Source organism: Cnephaeus nilssonii, assembly GCF_951640355.1.
Source record: "Cnephaeus nilssonii genome assembly, chromosome: 4".
Lineage (NCBI taxonomy): Eukaryota > Metazoa > Chordata > Mammalia > Chiroptera > Vespertilionidae > Cnephaeus > Cnephaeus nilssonii.
In genome coordinates, this window is record NC_137075.1 from 58453233 (window position 1) to 58471617 (window position 18385).

Below are 18385 nucleotides of genomic sequence, written 5' to 3' on the forward strand. Positions count from 1 at the left end.
AAAAATACAGGATGTGCAGTTAAATAAGAACTTCAGAAAAGCAATGAATTAAACTTCAGTATAGTATGTCCCAAATCACGGGCAAGTCATGGGAAATACTTATACTTTTTAATTATTCATTATTTTCCTAAAATTCTAATTTAACTAGATGCTGTACATTTTATCTGCAACCCTACCAGGTTTTCATGGATGTTTATGTGTTCCAAGGATGCCAAGTGAAAACTAGGAGAAATTCCATTTCATTATTATACTTAAACTTGCTCCCAACAGAGCTGAAGTAGTTCATCAGTCAAAATAATCCCCAATTTATAAACAGATAAATTGATAGATACCTCAGGAAATCAAGTGAATTTTGACTACAGGATGAGATCTAGTTCTGACCACAAAGCCCATTCCATTTATGGTAATGAATCCCATTTATGGCCATCTCATTAAGAAAAGAAAAAGTAAAACACAGAAGGGACAACTTGAATCTTCAGTTAAATTAGAAGTTAATGTCATGACCTACTACATTTAAAGGCCAATACCATCTTTCATTTATGTTACAAAGCAAACATCCTGTGCAAAGAGGGCTGGAACACCCCAGTGCACATCCTAGGGTTGAAGAGGCCTTTGAACCAATAAATAAGTGATTTCTCCACAGGAGACTAAACATTTGTTTGTCATAGTAACAAAAAAGCAAGCTGAATTTCATGTAGCACTATCATTCTCATGTATTTGTTGATACAGTTAAATGAGGAGAGGGAGTGTTAACTTGTTTTTCAATTAAAATTAAAATGTTTGCCCTTGACTCAAATCTTAGCAAATATTTTCAAACATACTTATACCTATTTTGTAATTAAATGATTAAATTCTTCCTCTTTGCTCTTGGTCATCACAAATATGCAAAAAGGTCTATGTGTTGCCTTCCCTTACCCCAGAATTATATTGTAATATTTGTAATTATTCATTCCAAAAGCCCCCAAGTTAATAAAATGTGATGTTGAACTAAAAAGCCTAATTGCACATAACTTATAGAGTCAATTTCATTACCTTAAATTCATATCTAATATTTAGGGGGAAAAAGCTTTGTTGTTGTTGTTGTTGACCTCAAAGGACCTTAATTTTTTTATTTATTTTTTTTATAGGCACCTTCCCAGAAAATGAAAAAAAGAAGAAAAGGAGACATTGGGCTCAAATGAAGCTTCAAATATTTGGTCAAGAAATGCCTATTTGCCATGTAAATAAAATATTTAAAAAGTCTTGCAAAGACTTGATTTTGAAACAAACCTCATGTTGGAGGTAAGTCTTGCTAAGAAACGCCACTGAAAGCTGCCACTTGACCCGGAATTCCTTTACAAGAAAAACCCACCATCACTACATGTGAGACCTGTATGAGAAACTGCCGGAATGTCAACTTCATTCGCAGTGGCCCCATATGGCCTGATCACTCTCCCTGGCATGATAAATCACTGGCAGGATCCTTACCTTCCTACGTTTGATCTCTGCTCAGCAAGATGTGGTTTTGATGTGAAGAACTCCAGATCTCTTAGGTCAGAGACAAATAGCAGTGGCACTCACTGACCTGCAAAGTGCTAAGTCTCTATTAGACTCAAGTGAAGAGCTGTAAGTTTCTGACAAGTTCCCTCTCCCCCCGAGTTTGCCCAGGCTCACTGAAAAGCTGCTGATGTGCTTTGGGAGAAAAGTGCCAACAAGCCTCTTCTTTCTACCACTATTGCCAAGTATTAAAATCAATTTTTCTTAAGATTTAAAGGAAGAATTCTCTTGGGAGTCACCACTCTACTTTCAAGTCCTATAAGTCTTTAGCAAAACAAGTATTTTGATTTCCAGTGGATCTTTATGCCACTGCTCAATCACTCACTTGTATAAGGAGAATCATTAACAGAGATTTCTGTGCACTACTCTCCTCGGGATCCCTTGATGTGACATTACCAAACGTACAAGTTATTTAGCAATAATAATAAAAATAAAGATCTGAAATTAATCTAAAACAAACACATTTGGGAAGGCTTCTTGCAAAAGAGTTGTTGTGTTCAGCTGTAATTTGTCACTATAAAAAATATACCCTGTAGAATCACTGCAAAAATTGTAAGATTAAGACTGGTGTGAATTTTAGTTGGCTGAAATAATGAGGAGTTCAAAGAAAGCAAAAAGTGTGCTATCATTTTAACAACTTCATTATTTCAATAGCCATCCTCTTTATACCACTCATGATTAGAGACACTCATAAATAAGCCTCTCGTTAGCTCTCTGTGGAACTGAGTCAGCGACTTGGCAACTTCATTAAAAGCAAAATGTTTGCTTTCTTTTTTTAGCTAAATGTAGTTTCTGTACCCATATTTGTACGTAGGCGCCTGTACTAAATGTTGAACAATAATCTCTCTCCTTAATTCAGCTCATCAAGAGTTCCAAAAACCTCTGATTAGTGTACTGCTTTGCTAAGCCCTCTCTTTTTCTGTTGGAATTCCTGGTAATGACACCAGAATGTGGGCAAACCTCATTAGTCTCCCTGCTGTTTACAAGACAGGATTTATGCTCAATGTGCTGAACACAATCACACACATCACTAAATGGCTAGAACTACCACCCAGGCTCTAATCTGAGAAATTTTTCACTCAATGCAAATACCTATCAGCGTGGAGAAGCATGGAAGAGCAATTACAGCCAACACATGTAGTCTTTTAAGAGTACACCAATAAATATCCATTTGTGAAGGTTAATTTAATGCAACCCAGGGTGTTATCTGGAATAGTATATGTCACTGATTCAATCCATTAAGTAATTACTAAATTCCCAGGAGGGCTCACAGAAGTCAGATGTGGTTATTCCAGGTTCATTGCTTCTGGTCTCCCTAAGGACCATTTAGGCCAACAGCTGGAAGAGCTGACTACAAAGGTTCCCAGGCATAACTAGCCATTTTGTGAAAACAGGTAATGAGTCTAACCAAGGAAGGAGAGTCTTTAAGAGCCTGTCCTGCGAGAAATACTTAGGGAAGCAAAGAGAAGTGCAAGTGCGTAAAAAAAAAAAAAAAAAAATAGAAACAGAGATGAAAAAAGATGAGAAGAAGTAGGAAGTAGAGGAGAAAGAGAAATGTTTTCTCTCTAGAAGTGAAGACAGAGAAATCTAGAGAATAAGGTCTGGCTTTAGAAGACAACTTGGCAACAGTTTCCTTAGACAGGATTTTTGAGCCATTGACTACAAAACATTAATTGTGCATCCCACCACCCTGTCACTGAAACTCTACTAAAGTTTGGATATTGCATAAATTTCTGGGGCCCCTCTCTATTTCTCTATTCTGCATCACCCTCCTAAGGTGACATGTAACAGACAGATCTAACAGTAAAGCCTTAGTGAGAAAGGATTGCTCCTAAAAGACAACATGGAAGATATCCACCCATCTCTCTTGACAAGTGTCTTCCCCACAAATGATGGTTTATGGCAGGAGAAGAATCATTAAAAAGAATGTGAAATATATTCGCTTTCCACAGTCTCACACATCCTCACTCCCAATGGAATCTAATAACCATAACAAAGAAAAGAGCATTTTGAATGAAAACACAAACAAGCAGGTGTTATTAAGGGCCATGTGTGACTGACTACCCGGTCAGTGAGAATCTAAAAGCACAGTTCTTTATCACAGCCTAAAGAATCACACCTGCCCAGGTGATTCATACCTAAAGTGTTGCTTATATCAATAGTTTTCTCTTTTTGGTTTGTATGCGCATTCTCATCTTTATGTCAGGTTGAAATTGTTGCTAATAGTAGCTATGATAATGTCAACTATAATTAAATTTCGAATTTATATTCAGAGAATTGAGTTTGGGATTATCCAGCAAAACACTCAGCAGAGCTTTAAGCTAAGAGTTCAAATTTTATTGCCTTTGTTGTGGTTCTTGTGTTTGTTCGTATTGTTATGAGCAGGAAAAGAAAAGGATTATTTGAGTTCTGAAATTGTCACTTACTAGCTAGTGAGCCTGGAAAAATTATTTAACTTTAATATGTCTGAGTTTCTCATTTATAAAATGGGAATGTCAGCATAGTATTCACATTTTAGGACTGCCACAATTATTAAATGTAGTCACATGTGAAAAGCCCTTTGGAAATGTATTAATAATAAAAGCTGTGGAGTATAACAAGTATTCATTCAATGAACATTTTCTAAGCATTTACACTATGAGACACTGAGCTAGATGCTCAGAAATACCATGATGAATAGGAGTGCACAATCTAGTACAGTTTAGGAGTAGGGAGTTACACACAAAAAATATAATACGAGACAAAATTTGTACCATTTAGGAGTAGTACAAACAAGTAATATGGGCATTCAGAGAATATGTTCAGCCTTCTTAGAAAAGTATGGGACAACCCTGTTAGTTATTACATAAGTACTCCATGCACAGAAGGACTAGATTCCCTTTTAAGGTTGGAAAATTTCATTCTTCTTCAGTAGCTTCTTCAGAATTAGATGCACACACGAACAGATCAAATCGCTTACAAAATACAAGCACATAGGTGAATGAGTGTACAACACCTGCTTTGATTCAAAACACAGTAAGTTAAAGAATTAACAAAATACAAAGCAATGTTATTTTCAAGCCTGATGCTAAGGAATAACTTAAATTCTCTAAACTAGCAAGATAAAGCACAGTATTGAATCAGTTGCTCAAGAAAAAGGGTATTTCTATTAGAAATTCTTTTTCACATTATATCCATTGTCATCTCTCTACTTTTCCTCCAGTTCCCAAAACAAATAGCACACAGTGAACAATTCATCTATTTACCAGGTAATAGCCCTTCAAAAATGGGTGGTGTGTGTGTGGGGGGGAGTGATAGTGAGAGAGAAAAAAAACCCACAATAGTAGCTACATTTGAGCACATATTCTGTTCTAGGTAATATAAGAAAAGTAGGGAAATTAGTCTTAACATGAAAAGTTGTAATGATCATGTATTCCAGAGTTTCCTACAATGACACCTTAAGGTAGATTTAAGGAATGCATTTCTGTTCTTAGTTTAGGAAAACCAACATGTATTCAAATCATCCACCAATGTAGGACTAGTTTCTGATATTTTCCCCTAGTGGAGAAGATTAAGCTTAGAAAAGAAACACACATTCTGGACCCCCTAATCTTATTCCAAAATTTCATAAAATACAATTTTGAAAATCTCTGACACATTAATATCGTTTGACTTTACTATATGTTGCATCATTTGTCCTTAAGATTTATCTGTGTTCCTATACATAAACAAATACCAATTACAAGTGGATAAAGACACAAATGCAAAAGGTAAAAATTTTAATAAAAATAAACTTTGAGAATACTATGTAGAAGAATATATTTAAAAACTTGGAATAAGAATGAATTTCCTGCCGAAACTGGTTTGGCTCAGTGGATAGAGCATTGGCCTGCGGACTCAAGGGTCCCAGGTTCGATTCCGGTCAAGGGCATGTACCTTGGTTGCGGGCACATCCCCAGTAGGGGGTGTGCAAGAGGCAGCTGATTGATGTTTCTCTCTCATCGATGTTTCTAACTCTCTATCCCTCTCTCTTCCTCTCTGTAAAAAATCAATAAAATATATATTTTTTAAAAAGAATGAATTTCCTAAACAAGACATCATAAGCACTAAACATTTTTTTAAAGATAGAAAAAATTCTCCATTTACATTTAAAGCTATATGACAATTACACTAGAAAAGAAGAAAGAAAAAGCACCGGGGGAAGGAAATGTTCACACAGTATATAACTGTTAAAGAATTATAATCCAAACATATAACAATTACCACAAGTCTACACACCTACACAAACAGAAATGAGCAAATTATATACTAACCAATTCACAAAGGAAGAAAGTCAAATGGCCAATAAATATATGAAGAGATGTTCAACCTCACAAGAAATCAGTGAAATGCAAATTAAAACTGCAATGGGATAACTTTACACTCATCAGGTTGGCAAAATTTAGTAAGTAAAGAGAACTCTAAGTATAGGTGAGGATGTAGAGTAATAGGAACTTTGATATACTGCTGGTGGCAGTGGAAACTAGTATAACTGTGTTGGACAGAAACCTGGTCATCTGTGATTAAGCTGTAGATACATACACCCTATGAGTCAGCAATAGCACTTCTAAGTGTATATCCTAGATGGCCTTTCACACAGGTGTATAAGGAGATGTGTTCAGGAATGTTTAATGCAGCACTATTGTAATAGTAAAATGCTAGGAGTATCTTAAATGTCAATAGTAGAAGAATTAAATGTTGTGATATATTCAAGGAATGGAATACTGTGCAACAATGACAATGAATCAATTGCAGGTACATGCAACAACATGGGTGAATCTTGAATATATTAAGCAAACAAATCAAATTGCAGAAGAATGTATACACCATTTATATTAAAAGATTTAACATGCAAAACACCCCCATGTATTGTTTGTGAATACATATACACACACCTATGGGAAAGATAAATGGCTCTGAGGAAGGAAGGGGGAGGTAGAGAGGAAAAGTGGAGTTCGCAGGGGAGTTTCAGTGTATTTCTTTTAAAAACAAATTAGCAGCAGCCGAAACCGGTTTGGCTCAGTGGATAGAGCATCAGCCTGCGGACTGAAAGGTCCCAGGTTCGATTCCGGTTAAGGGCATGTACCTTGGTTGCGGGCACATCCCCAATAGGGGGTGTGCAAGAGGCAGCTGATCGATGTTTCTAACTCTCTATCCCTCTCTCTTCCTTTCTGTAAAAAATCAATAAAATATATTTTAAAAAATTAGCAGCAAACATTGCAAAATGTTAAGAACTAACAAATCTGGGTATAGATACGTGTTTGTTATATTACTGTCTATAATCTTCTATATGTTTGAAACATTTCATTTCCTGTCATGTCTAACAATACATTATGCTGGTGATCTGCTGAGCAGCAAATATCTCTTTACCTTCTGAATCTTCGAGGTGATTAAGTGCACTTGTCTCAGGCATTTAGCATCTTCTACCATGTACCATAGTTACTGTGTACATGTCCTCACCCCATACCCAAGTGGGACTCCTCTCCAGCCTCCTTTAGGACAAAGTCCACATCTTTGTGTCTTCATGCCAGATGGTGACTAACAGCGTTTTGTACACAAGAGGCCCTAATAAATGTCAAATGAATAAAAGAATGAATAAATTCAGGGAAGCAAAAGGGTAGCTCTAGCTGCAGTTAAAAATAAAAATGACCCCAAGATAATACAATTAGATATAACTTTCCCTGTGAAAATCAAGTTACATTGGTACACTGGGTATCAGATTCTAAAATATAAATGAGGCAGAATTCACTGGTTTCAGGCTTGCTAGAGAATTTAACCAGCCTCATATTGGTTCCTGATCTCCTCCCAAAAAAGGAAGTCCATCTTTCACACGTAGGAAAATAAGATTTTAAGTTATCCTCTGTAGATGCTTTAGACACTTCATAATTTTGTCTTCTTAGGCAAGGTGTCATTATTATACCATTTTTTGGACTCAGTTTAATCTTTAAGAAACCCCTAGAAATGACCTCGGGCAAAAATCCTTAAGAGTCACTGGATTCGAAATCAGAAGACTTAAGCTAGACAAATCAAAATTATGTATCAGAAAAATATACAAAAATATAATCTTTTAATTATTTTGAAAAAATTTCCTTATATTTTATAATCAAGACTAGAGGCCCAGTGCACAGATTCATGCACATTGAAAGGAAATTAATTAGAAGAAATATTTTAATATCACTATTCGCCCTTTCTCTATAATAGAAGTGTCAACCAAATTCACGATCGACAATGACAGATCGAAATGACAAGCGTGCGATTGGCGCCAGCAAGAGCTTTATATGTATCACACACACGCGAGTCAATTTAGCCATTTATATAGAGAGAATAAACTTGCTTAATTAGACCTGCTTTCTGATTTAGCTAAACTTTTTCCAGTCCAGTGAAGCACCCTAACTTCTCTTTCAGGTAATTGTCAGCAACACAGCAGTAAATATCAACATGAAGCAGATTATTATTGTAGATCACACAGGGAGAACAAAGAGTAAAATATTTAACTGCAGCAGTGTTTGACTATATTTTGCACAGTGAGAAAACCTGAAGTCATTTTCAAGGTCCACCATTTCTTACTTCTCTTCAGTTGGGTCAAGTTTCTAAACTTTCTAAATCTCCATTTTCTGGCTAATGTAAAGAAAATAGGATTTTATCGAGTCTCCTATCTACCTACTCCAGGACTTCTGTGAGGATCAAATGAGATAAGGCACGGGAAAAATGCTTCACAGACATTTGGTTACAGTGTGAAATGTTTCCACCTGGCTATAAAGCAAGTCGTGTTCCTGGGCTGAAGTAACTCCAAGGAGGCTAGTCCTTAGGGAGAGGAAGCTGGGCGTTGCTACATGACGTCATTACCCGGTGCCCACAGGGACCGTTTCTGGGCTGGGCTGGGCTGTGGGCCATATTTTGCACCATGGGGTCTTGGCAGCATTGGCTACAATTTGGTGGGGTGTTGCTATGGGGTGGTGGCGGGGCCTGTGTCCCACTTGGGAGAAGTCGAGTGTTGGTTTGTCAGTGCCAGGTCTGTGGTGCTGTTTCTTTGTAAATGGCCAGTGTGCATCACGGCAGTTCCTGCATTGAGTGTCTGCCCCCTGGTGGTCAGTGCACGTCAAAGCGACCAGTTGGACGTTTGGATGGACACTTAGCATTTTAGCCTTTTATACATATAGATTGGAGAGTGTTTTGGTACCACCAATGATATCCTAAATTCTTCTAAATAAGAGACAGGTGTTTCCAGGTTCAACTGGACAATAGGTTTTATCTCTCCATGCAGAAACCAATTCCAGCATGTAATAATTACAAGAGTTTCACCAAAAGGTTGGTGAAGTTCGGAGGCTCAACAAGGGCTGAGCCACATATATAGTTTACCTGTTGGAACAGCTAAACGGCACTTCCCCCAAACCTGAATATTATTGTTTGCTGCCAGACAGCTCAGAGCATCTTAATCTGCATATTATTGCCTCTTGTTGGCCAAACACCTGAACAGCTATAGGCTATTCCCCTAACTGACAATGCTTCTGTAAACCTTACCCTTTAACCTTTTGCACTCGGATGTCGAGTGTGACTCAACACGGTTAGCATCGGTAGCAGCTCGAGAAAAAAACAAGCGAGTGCAAAGGGTTAAAGTGTGTGTCTCCACCTTGCCTTAGGACAAATTGTGTTAATAAATAGCATGGGGTCCTTAGACAAAGAGTAGTCTTCAGTTCCTTTAGCTGAAGCTCCTCTGACCCCCAATGCCTTTCAAAATTATCTTTTGTCCTTGGACTTCTTCTTGAATCTACGCGCAGCTCCTTTCTCCAGATTGCTGAAACCTTTGTAAGGCTGGGACAAGAACCCCGGCATCTCCAGAGATGTAGGAATAAAGAAACTACTACTTTGCTCTCCAAAGATCAAACTATAGTGAGGAAAGGAAACAAAGCTGGTAGTAACAGAGCTGAACTGGAGGAAAAGGAAAGCTTCCTTCTATAACAAAAATTAGAATGTTCACCCATGACAGTCTAATTTTCAATCACAATCTACAGAGGTCAATAGCCTCTGTGTTAGCCCCAGCGAAGTTTTGCTGAGAGACCAATTATTATTCCAACTGGAATTTTCAAAGTCTGGAAGTGTTTCCAAATCATGTGACACAACAGAGACTTGCTATAAATAAACTTACTAAGAGTTAAGATTATGAAGAGAGACAACTTGAACATAAGTCAGGCCAAAAAACAAGCAATAGATATATGCCAGAGATAAGAAATTCCCAATTTGAAGAATCTTATATATCTGAACAGTAAAATGGAATAGAGCTCAAAGATATGTCTGAAAAGGCAATTAAACATTAATCAAAGTGACATTTTGGCAATCACTTTTATATGCATTAGACTCAGTCTTTGAAGAGAAATGACTGGCTTTGAAATGACCTGTCACAGCAAATAAAAAAAATTAAAGAAATGCTAGAAGGACTTTCAAAATAGTCACTGCATGGTGCTTTTCCAGGTGAAGTGTCCCAAAATTGGGCAGTCAGGACCAGTGAAAGTCTAGTCAGTTTTAAATTATATAACTTAATATACCTTCCGATTTCCAAATAGTTATCTTCCTTCAGAGAATGTCCTCACAGGCTGTCATACTTCCTAGATCTAAGCATCCATGACTTGGGAACATCTTGGTCCAAACGACTTAAAACACCAGTCAGTTGGGTATACTGAGGCATATTAATGCTGAATTTTGGCACACAAGTGTCAGATACCTAATTTAACTATTAAAATACAGTCATGCACTGCTTAACGATGGGGATATGTTCTGAGAAATGCATTATGAGACAATTTTGATCTTGTGTGAATACGGTAGAATGAATTTACACAAACCGAGGTGGTATCTGTCATCTGTGTCTGTATTTTTAAAATTTCATTTTTTATTACAGTTGACATGCAATATTATATTAGTTTCAGGTGTACAGCATAGTAATTAGACATTTACATCCCTTATGAAGTGGTCACCCTGATAAGTCTAGTACCCACCTGGCAGCATACAACCTATATAATAAAAGGCTAATATGCAAATTGGCTGAACTATGATGCGCACTGACCACCAGACGCTTAATGCAGGAGCTGCCTCCTGGTGGTCAGTGTGCTCCCACAGGGGGAGCACCGCTCAGCCAGAAGCCCTGAGCCGGCTTTATGGCTGGCGAGCACAGCAGCTGTGGCGGAAGCCTCTCCCGCCTCCTCCGCAGCAGTCAGACATCCCGAGGGCTCCTGGACTGCAAGAGGGTGCAGGCCAGGCTGAGGGACCTCCACCCTCCCCCCACCCCCGAGTGCACGAATTTTGTGCACCAGGTCTCTAGTTTATTATAATATTATTGACTATATTCCCTATGCTGTACTTTATTTTTATATGACTGGTAGGGCAGTAGGTTTGCTTACACCAGCATCATCACAAACACATGAGTACTTAGAGTTTAAGCCCTGACTGTTGGCTTTCCTTTTTATAATACAAGTGCCTGATTTAAGCTTTGATTGCTGAGGCATTCACTTTAAAGAGGCAACACTTCTAAGCAGGCTATCTGGAATGCACACAATTCCAGTCATGGGACTGGACAAAGAGTCAGTCCACCTCCTCCCATTTAGGCTCCTTTGATTTAGAGATCTTGATTGATTTAGGTAACTATTTTAGGCTACTTGTGCTTTGTTTTGTTTTATCTTCCCATACTTTAAGTTCCCACTCTTCTGTTTTGAATTCACCAACAAAGAGTGAGCCAGTGTGTGACGCTAGCTCATGCCCTCTCTACTCAGGACCTTCCTGTGCCGTGGGTCATGTGAGCCAGGGGAGCACCCCCAGCCACTTCTAGCTGACAGCAGGACTGTGGATGGGCTGAGATGGCCCAAAACATTAATGCCGTGGGCTACAACATTATGATGGCTATGACATCACTAGGGGATAGGGATTGTTCAGGTCCATTTTAATCTTATGGGATCACTGTAGTAAATGCAGTCTCTTGTTGGCCTAACCACCGTTATGTGGCTCAAGACTGTACTGGCTGGGAAACTGATTTGGCTACTTTTTTGGTAAAAATAATACCTTGGTAGGGAAACCTCCAAGGGATCCCATTTGATGAAAATCCGGTGTAAACATACGAGCTATGCAGAATATTACTCTTATGACTAATTAAACTACTAAACATGAAATAAATAAAAAGAATACTAAACATTGGCCTGTTTGTGAAACTTTATTGTTAGTACAACTCTGATATTTCTTAATGGGCCTCCATTAATTTGGAACTACAAATGTAATGATCACTTTACAAAAATGAAATGGGATTAGTCTTGGGTTGATTGTCATTATATGCCATTTACTTTCTCACACTGACAACTAGAAATTGATACCCAGTGAAGAAACCCCCTAAGAAGAGACACCATCCATAACTGCTCACATAGCTAATTAAGCACATATCTGATCAAGATTTGAACAAAGGCCTATTTTAATTCAGAGCCTTTCTTTTCCTAAGTCAAGGCTTTATAAACTTTTTCTAAAATTCGGGCCAAATGGTCTCTGTTGCAAATACTTGACTCAGCCATTGTAATACAAACACAGCCACAGACAATATCTAACTGAATGAGTATGGCTGTGTTTCAATAAAACTTTATTTACAAAATTAGGTAGACAGTTTGTAGTTTGGTGACCCCTGCAAGTTGTCACTAAAATAACTAAAAAGGCAAAAATATCCATCAGTATTTGTATTCCACCACCCAAATTGAGAAAGACTTGAGAGAGAACTGTGCATGTTGGTATTTGAGATGCTTGTCTAATACAACAGAGAACTAATTATGCATGCCTGGCTTCTCTTAAGCCTGGATACAAGGAAATGAGACCTCACAGAGTAGGCTCCTCAGAGAATCTTCTACCCTGAAATGGAAACACTGGTTCCTCATTTTATAGATAAAAAGGACTTGATGATTCGATATGGTAACGTAAGCCCATCCAGCAGAAGGCATCGGGGCAGGCAGGACCCCAGGAGAAGGGCCTAATTCAAGTCTAACAATGAAGTTGGTCAGCTCCCCTGTGTTAAATGGAGATGATACAAACATCAAAAAGCTGTGCAATTGCAAAAAGTTTTCTTTAATGTAAGTTCCCCTCTAAATGTAAAGTTTGATTAATAATTTATGATCAAGACAGACAATCTCAATTAGAGGCAACTAGACCCACACCATCTTATAAGAAACGATCCCTAAGACAGGCAACAATCCTGCCTCAGACATACAAACCATAGACACATCTAAAGTAGTAATTTAAAGTTAGGGAATCAGACGTCACAAAAGGTAGCTCTTTCTTAAGAGGACTAGGCCAAGTCATACTCTCTCCATGTTTGCAATAGAAGCAACACAAAAATGAAGATTTGAAGTCTCTCTCTCTCTCTCTCTCTCTCTCTCTTAAAAAGAAAAAAGTATGTGACTATTAGGAAAAGCAAAGGTTATGATGAGGAGTGCTCTATCAATTTTTAAAAGTCAAAGCCAAGGTTTTCCTTATCCATTTTTCCTACTTCTTCCTATTCTCTCTCTCTCCTTCATAAGATATATATGAAAGTGCTTGGTAAACCATTAGGCCCTATAAACAATGTAAGTAGCATTATAACTATTATTGTCATTATTGTTATTTTCACATTGATCAACCGAACTATCACCAGGCTGACAACTAATTTTTGGCACTCAATGCTTCCACAGCCCAGCTAGCATAATGGAAAGCACGGCTGTTAGAAACATAGCCATTCATATTTGAAATTGACTTCAGAAAACAGAAGTTCAATAAAAGGTTGTTAATTTAATAAATAAAAGAATAAATAGTAGTTACTCCATGCACATCAGCTCTGATTATCAGTTGATTGCCTTTTATTTTTCCTCTTCTATTTTAGTAGGTCAATACCCCATAAATGCCCCCTTCCTTCTTCTGTTCTAGCTCTCCACGCTCCACGGTATCAGATGCTGGAGTAAAACACAACACTTTATATTACTGTTAGTTATGGGCATAAACTCTCACTGAACAAGTGATCAACAGGGAAAGAGTGCAACCCATGTGTGTGTGTGTGTGTGTGTGTGTGTGTGTGTGTGTGTGTGTGTAGTGGAGTAGTGTGTGTGTGGGAGGGGGGGGCGGGCTGGGACAGATGGACAAGTAAAGCCAGGAGAGATGATACAGACAATGGAGAAGGTAGGGGTGGTATTAAAGTTTCCAAAGACCTGGGGATCTGGCAAAGATCTTTTCTGCAGTTCTGGGCAGTCAGTAAAGTACTAGGCTTGATTTTACAATGTGTGTGCTCCTGTGATATATTCAGCTATACAAAACTTCTAAAAACTAGACTGATAAAACAGAAACAACTCAGAAAAAAATTTAATTCATAAAAGCATAGCTCAAAGCAATCAAACCCTTACGCTAGCTGTTAAGCATTCTTCTTAGCATGCAAGCAAGAAAGTATCCGTTCTCTCTACCTCAAAGTAGTCCACTCACTCCTTAGTGTTGGCGCTGTTATCACACTTTCTTGACTAATGCAGTCTTATTTGTTTGTTTAACATATTCTTTAATAAGAAATCACTTTTAAAGCTTGAGGTCTAGCTTGCTTTATTAGGAAAATAAAAATAGACATATTCCAAAGATAGTGTTGCCATTGATCATTAGTCTAAAATGGGTAGTGGAACCTTAAGGCTTATTTTCAAAACTGAATGTAATTGCCTGAAAGTCAATACATACAAACCGGGAGGTTAGCCCTTTCAGCATCCTTGGAGATTGAACTTTAATTTTGGAGCACTTTCACTGGACCTTTAACAAACAAAGGCAGTAACTTTCCCCCCTAATTATCTGCCGCATTCCCCTTTTATTAAAAAAAAAAGTAAAATAGTTTTAGGAGAAAGAGAATGGTGAATAAATACAATAATACAAGATCCCAGTGCAAAGTTTCCTAGATGCATGCTACTTGAAATTCTCAGTAGTGACTTTATGTTGGTCCCAAAATCATATTTTAAAATCCTACCGCAATAGCCTTCACTAAAAATGTATTTGTTTAACAAGACAAAAATGATTGAGGATCCACCTATGTTTTTGTCTTGTACTATTTTCTGACACAAACATTGTTGGTTCCTATGTGTTATTAAACAAGCCCTCTAGCATAATAATTTTTAGCTACTAACTACCCTTTTAGAAATTCCTAGTGATTGTGGTATCACTCTTCTAAAGGACTAACTGTCCATCCTACCTTATTCATTCTTCTGCTTAAAAATGATAATATAATTTCCCTCACTTGTGAGCATAAGTGAATTTTTTAAAAACTTCCCATTCATCTTATTTTCCTTTTAAGTAAAAGAGCATTCGCCATTACCCTCGGCTACCAAAGAGCAGCTTCTGCCCCGCGTTAAAAAGGCTGCATGCCCACACGCTTGTCTCAGAAAATTTTAAAGTCTCACCAAAGAGCTAAGAAGGAAAGCTGCTGGGAATGTTCACAGATACCTGATTTTACAAGGTTTTGTGAAAAGAGGTCGCCTTTAGATGAGTACTACTCAGTGTTTATGAGGGTTGTTTGTCAAGCCAAAAATAAGATGCCTCCTCCCCACAAATTAAAGAATCAAGTTACAATCCATTATTTCATTTCTGATTGTTTTTCTTTGTAATAAGTGGGAAAGCGGATACTGGATAAAAGTCTCCCCTGAGTGAAATGACTCCACATTAAAGACTTCAATTAGCTATAAATCAGTTGTCTTTCCTACTGAGGGAGAACAAGAGAAAAAAGAGCGCGGGGGTAGTGAGAGGGAAAGAGAGCTGGAAGAGTTTCCAAGTGAAATTCGGAGATACCTACTGCATACCTAAAACTCCTTTCGGGGCTGTGAGGAGAATCTGATCAAAAGGGAGACGAAAATCAAACCCTCCCAAAGCTGAGGATCAGGTCCTCTCTAGGGAGTAGATCTTGCATCTTAATAATTTTAAAGTGGGGCTGAAGGGGTTAGAGACCCTCCTAAAACAAAACTTGATGCTTCAGGCTTCCCCCGCTGGCTCCTGAACCCAGAGATGTGCCAAACATTGGCACTATAGTGATGCAAATGATGCCTAAATGGCTGTAACCACTAACGACCTCTCATTAAAACGGCTTTCAAAAATTTGTCACACCACCTAAAAAAAAAAAAAAACTAGCAGGTACATCAAATTCATCTAAATTGGCACTCAAAACACGAACCACCCTGATTTGTAACTTAAAACTCAACGCAAGTAAAATTTTAATATTCCGATGTTGTTTTTTTGTATTTCTTTCAACCATTAAGTCAGAACCAAACAATTTACTTCTCGACAAAATTTAGTTTATCGTGTAATAAGCATGATGGAAAACAACTTTAACCATATTGTGTGTGTGTTCAGTGTGTGTTTAAGTTAATCGGGAGTTTAGGGTAGAAATCAACGGAAAGAAAGAGAAAAATCAAACAAGAGAACTGTAAAATAAACTCCAAGAAACAAGACTTAAAATCCCATCTCTCCCTCCCAATGCTATAACACTATAATTCCCCCATACGCGTAATTAATAATTTTTCTATGTCGAGTTTTTTTTTTTAAAAAAGAAAGTAAATTCAATGTATACTAGGTAGCGAATACATATTCTTTTTTTAATGTGGTGCAACAAAAAACATTCGTGCTTGGCAAACCCAAGATGTCAGAGTTCGTTATAAAGAGTTAATTTTTTTCAGTTCCAAAGCGAGCCTGTTGATTTATACAGATGAGAAGACTTCCCAAGTTTTCCAGGGAAGCTGCCACTGCCTACAAAGTCCGAGTGCGACGCTGACGCCGGGTCTCCTGCGCCCAGCAGCCAGGTTCCCACGAAACCCGTGCGGGCGGCCAGCGCCCGCGCTCCTCCCGCCGTCGGGACCCCGAGGACCCGCGGGGCGGGCGACCGAGCGGCCCTCGACGGCGGGGGACCCAGAAGCCACAGCCAGGCTGCGGGGCCAACCTGGCGGGACGCCCTTCTTCCCCATTGGAGGAGCCGACGGGTGCCGGCGCCTTCCCCGAAGCGGCCGCGACCCCGAATGGGATGGGAGGCAGCCGCGGATGCGGTTTGGGGAAAAGCCGTTGACGGCGAGCCCTCCGCGCCGCGTTTCCCGGGTGGTCAGTCCCCGAGGTGTCCCCAGACTCCGCGGGACTTCGGCAGCCCCCACCCCGAGCCCGGGCGCCCCTCTGCTGCGCGGGGGTGACAGGCTGGCCCCGGCGACCCGGCCCCCGACCCCCGACCCTCGCCCCCTAACCGATCACGCACGACGCGGAAGGCAGGTCCGAGAGAGCGTGCGCGGACGGCCCCCCGCCGCCGCTTACCTTGGTGTACTTGAGCTCCAGGTTGGGCGTGGGCGACGGCAGGAGGTGCAGGGACGCCATGAGCGCGGCGGGGTCGGCCTTCACCTCGCCGGGCATCTCGATCTTGCTGGAGGTCATGGTGTCGCCCCGCGGCGTGGCGGTGCGGGCTGCGGGCTGTGCGCGGGGCGCCGGGCGCTCGCCTGTTTATAGGCAGGTGTCAAGCGGGGGCGCTTCTTATTGGACGTGAGGGCCGGGGCGCGGGGGCTGGTCCATCCTACCTAGGACTTGGGGCGCAGCGATTTACATACAGCCCGCCGCCTGGTGCTCGCGCCCACGGTCAAGGGCGTCCGCGCCCCCGCCCCCGCCCCGGCCGCGGGAGCCGGCCCCCGCCCACGCGCACGCCCACGCCCACGCCGCCCTCCTCGACGGCGGAGCGCGAACCTGCCCAGGGCTTCGCGGGCTCGGAGAGCAGCGGGGCGGCCTCGCTCTGGCCAGGTCGGCATCGGCGGGAGGCGCACTTTGGCCGAGGGCGGGGGCGGGTCGTGGCCCCAGAAGTGGGTGAGCGGGGGGGGGGGGGGGGGGGCGGGGTCGGCGGGACAAGCCCGGGACGTAGCTACAGGGGTGCGGAGAACCCCTCCCACCCGCGTGCCGGGGGGGCCCCTCCAAACTCCGGCGCTCCTTTCCCTCCCGGGGGCCAGGGAGGGGGTGTCCTCAGCTCTCCTTCCCTGGGCAGGGGCGCGGGGACCTCCGCAGCGAACCCCGCACACCTCACTCTCGCAACCGAGCCCGAGGTTCGCCTTGGCCGCAGGGTCGGGGCGGGTAATGATGAGTCGAGTCCCTCGCCCCACACTCGACAAGAGTGTCCCCGCGAGCCGGGCGACTCCGCGGGCCCGGGGCTGGCTTCTCCCGCCCAGCTGCTGCCCTCTGCCGGCCGGGACTGCCGGGGAGGCGGGCCTCGGGCCTCAAAAGCTCCTCAGAGTTGCCAAGTTTCATTTGCCCCTCTAATCTTCCTTCTGGGATCCCTCCTTCCAGCTCTCACATTCCTCGCCCGAAAACACACAAACATACACTTGGTTTGCTTTTTTTGTTCTTCACGCTAACAGCTATCATCCCGCTGGACATGGGGCCCCTCACTTAACTACCCCGTTGGGCTTGAGCTTCCGTATTTATACCCCCTATCTTAAGTGTTTCCGTAGCTCCAATAGGCCTTCTTCTCGTTTGTGGGAGCCTAAAGGTCAGCATGTAAGTGTCCATCTGTCAAGAACCCAGCGACCCCATACCAGAATGGACTTAGGGCTCAGTGGACTAAATCTGGGTCCAAATGAAAAGATCTCTATAGGGCACTTCCCTCCTCCCATTATAAACCTAACAGGAGCCTACTGATTCTTATCCTAATTGCCATTTTCAGAGCCCTGAGAACCCCATTTCTTTGGGTGCTAAATGTCAGCCAGACAAGATCTTGCCTTAAATATTTTCAGTACCTAAAACTGTCTAATGTTCAGTGCTTGGCTGCTAAACAATAGAAATAGACAAAAATATTTCATTTTAGTAT

General features: G+C 41.0%; 1 protein-coding gene across 1 annotated transcript in view; it reads right to left on the reverse strand.

Moving 5' to 3' along the window:
* The window catches only part of ALDH1A2 (aldehyde dehydrogenase 1 family member A2), an 86816-nt gene extending 69613 nt beyond the window's left edge, over positions 1-17203 (reverse strand). Inside the window, exon 1 of the mRNA XM_079769514.1 lies at positions 16855-17203. Coding sequence (XP_079625640.1) covers positions 16855-16971 — 117 coding nt within the window. The 5' untranslated portion in view covers positions 16972-17203. The remainder of the gene's footprint in view (positions 1-16854) is intronic.
* Positions 17204-18385: the final 1182 nt, after the last annotated feature.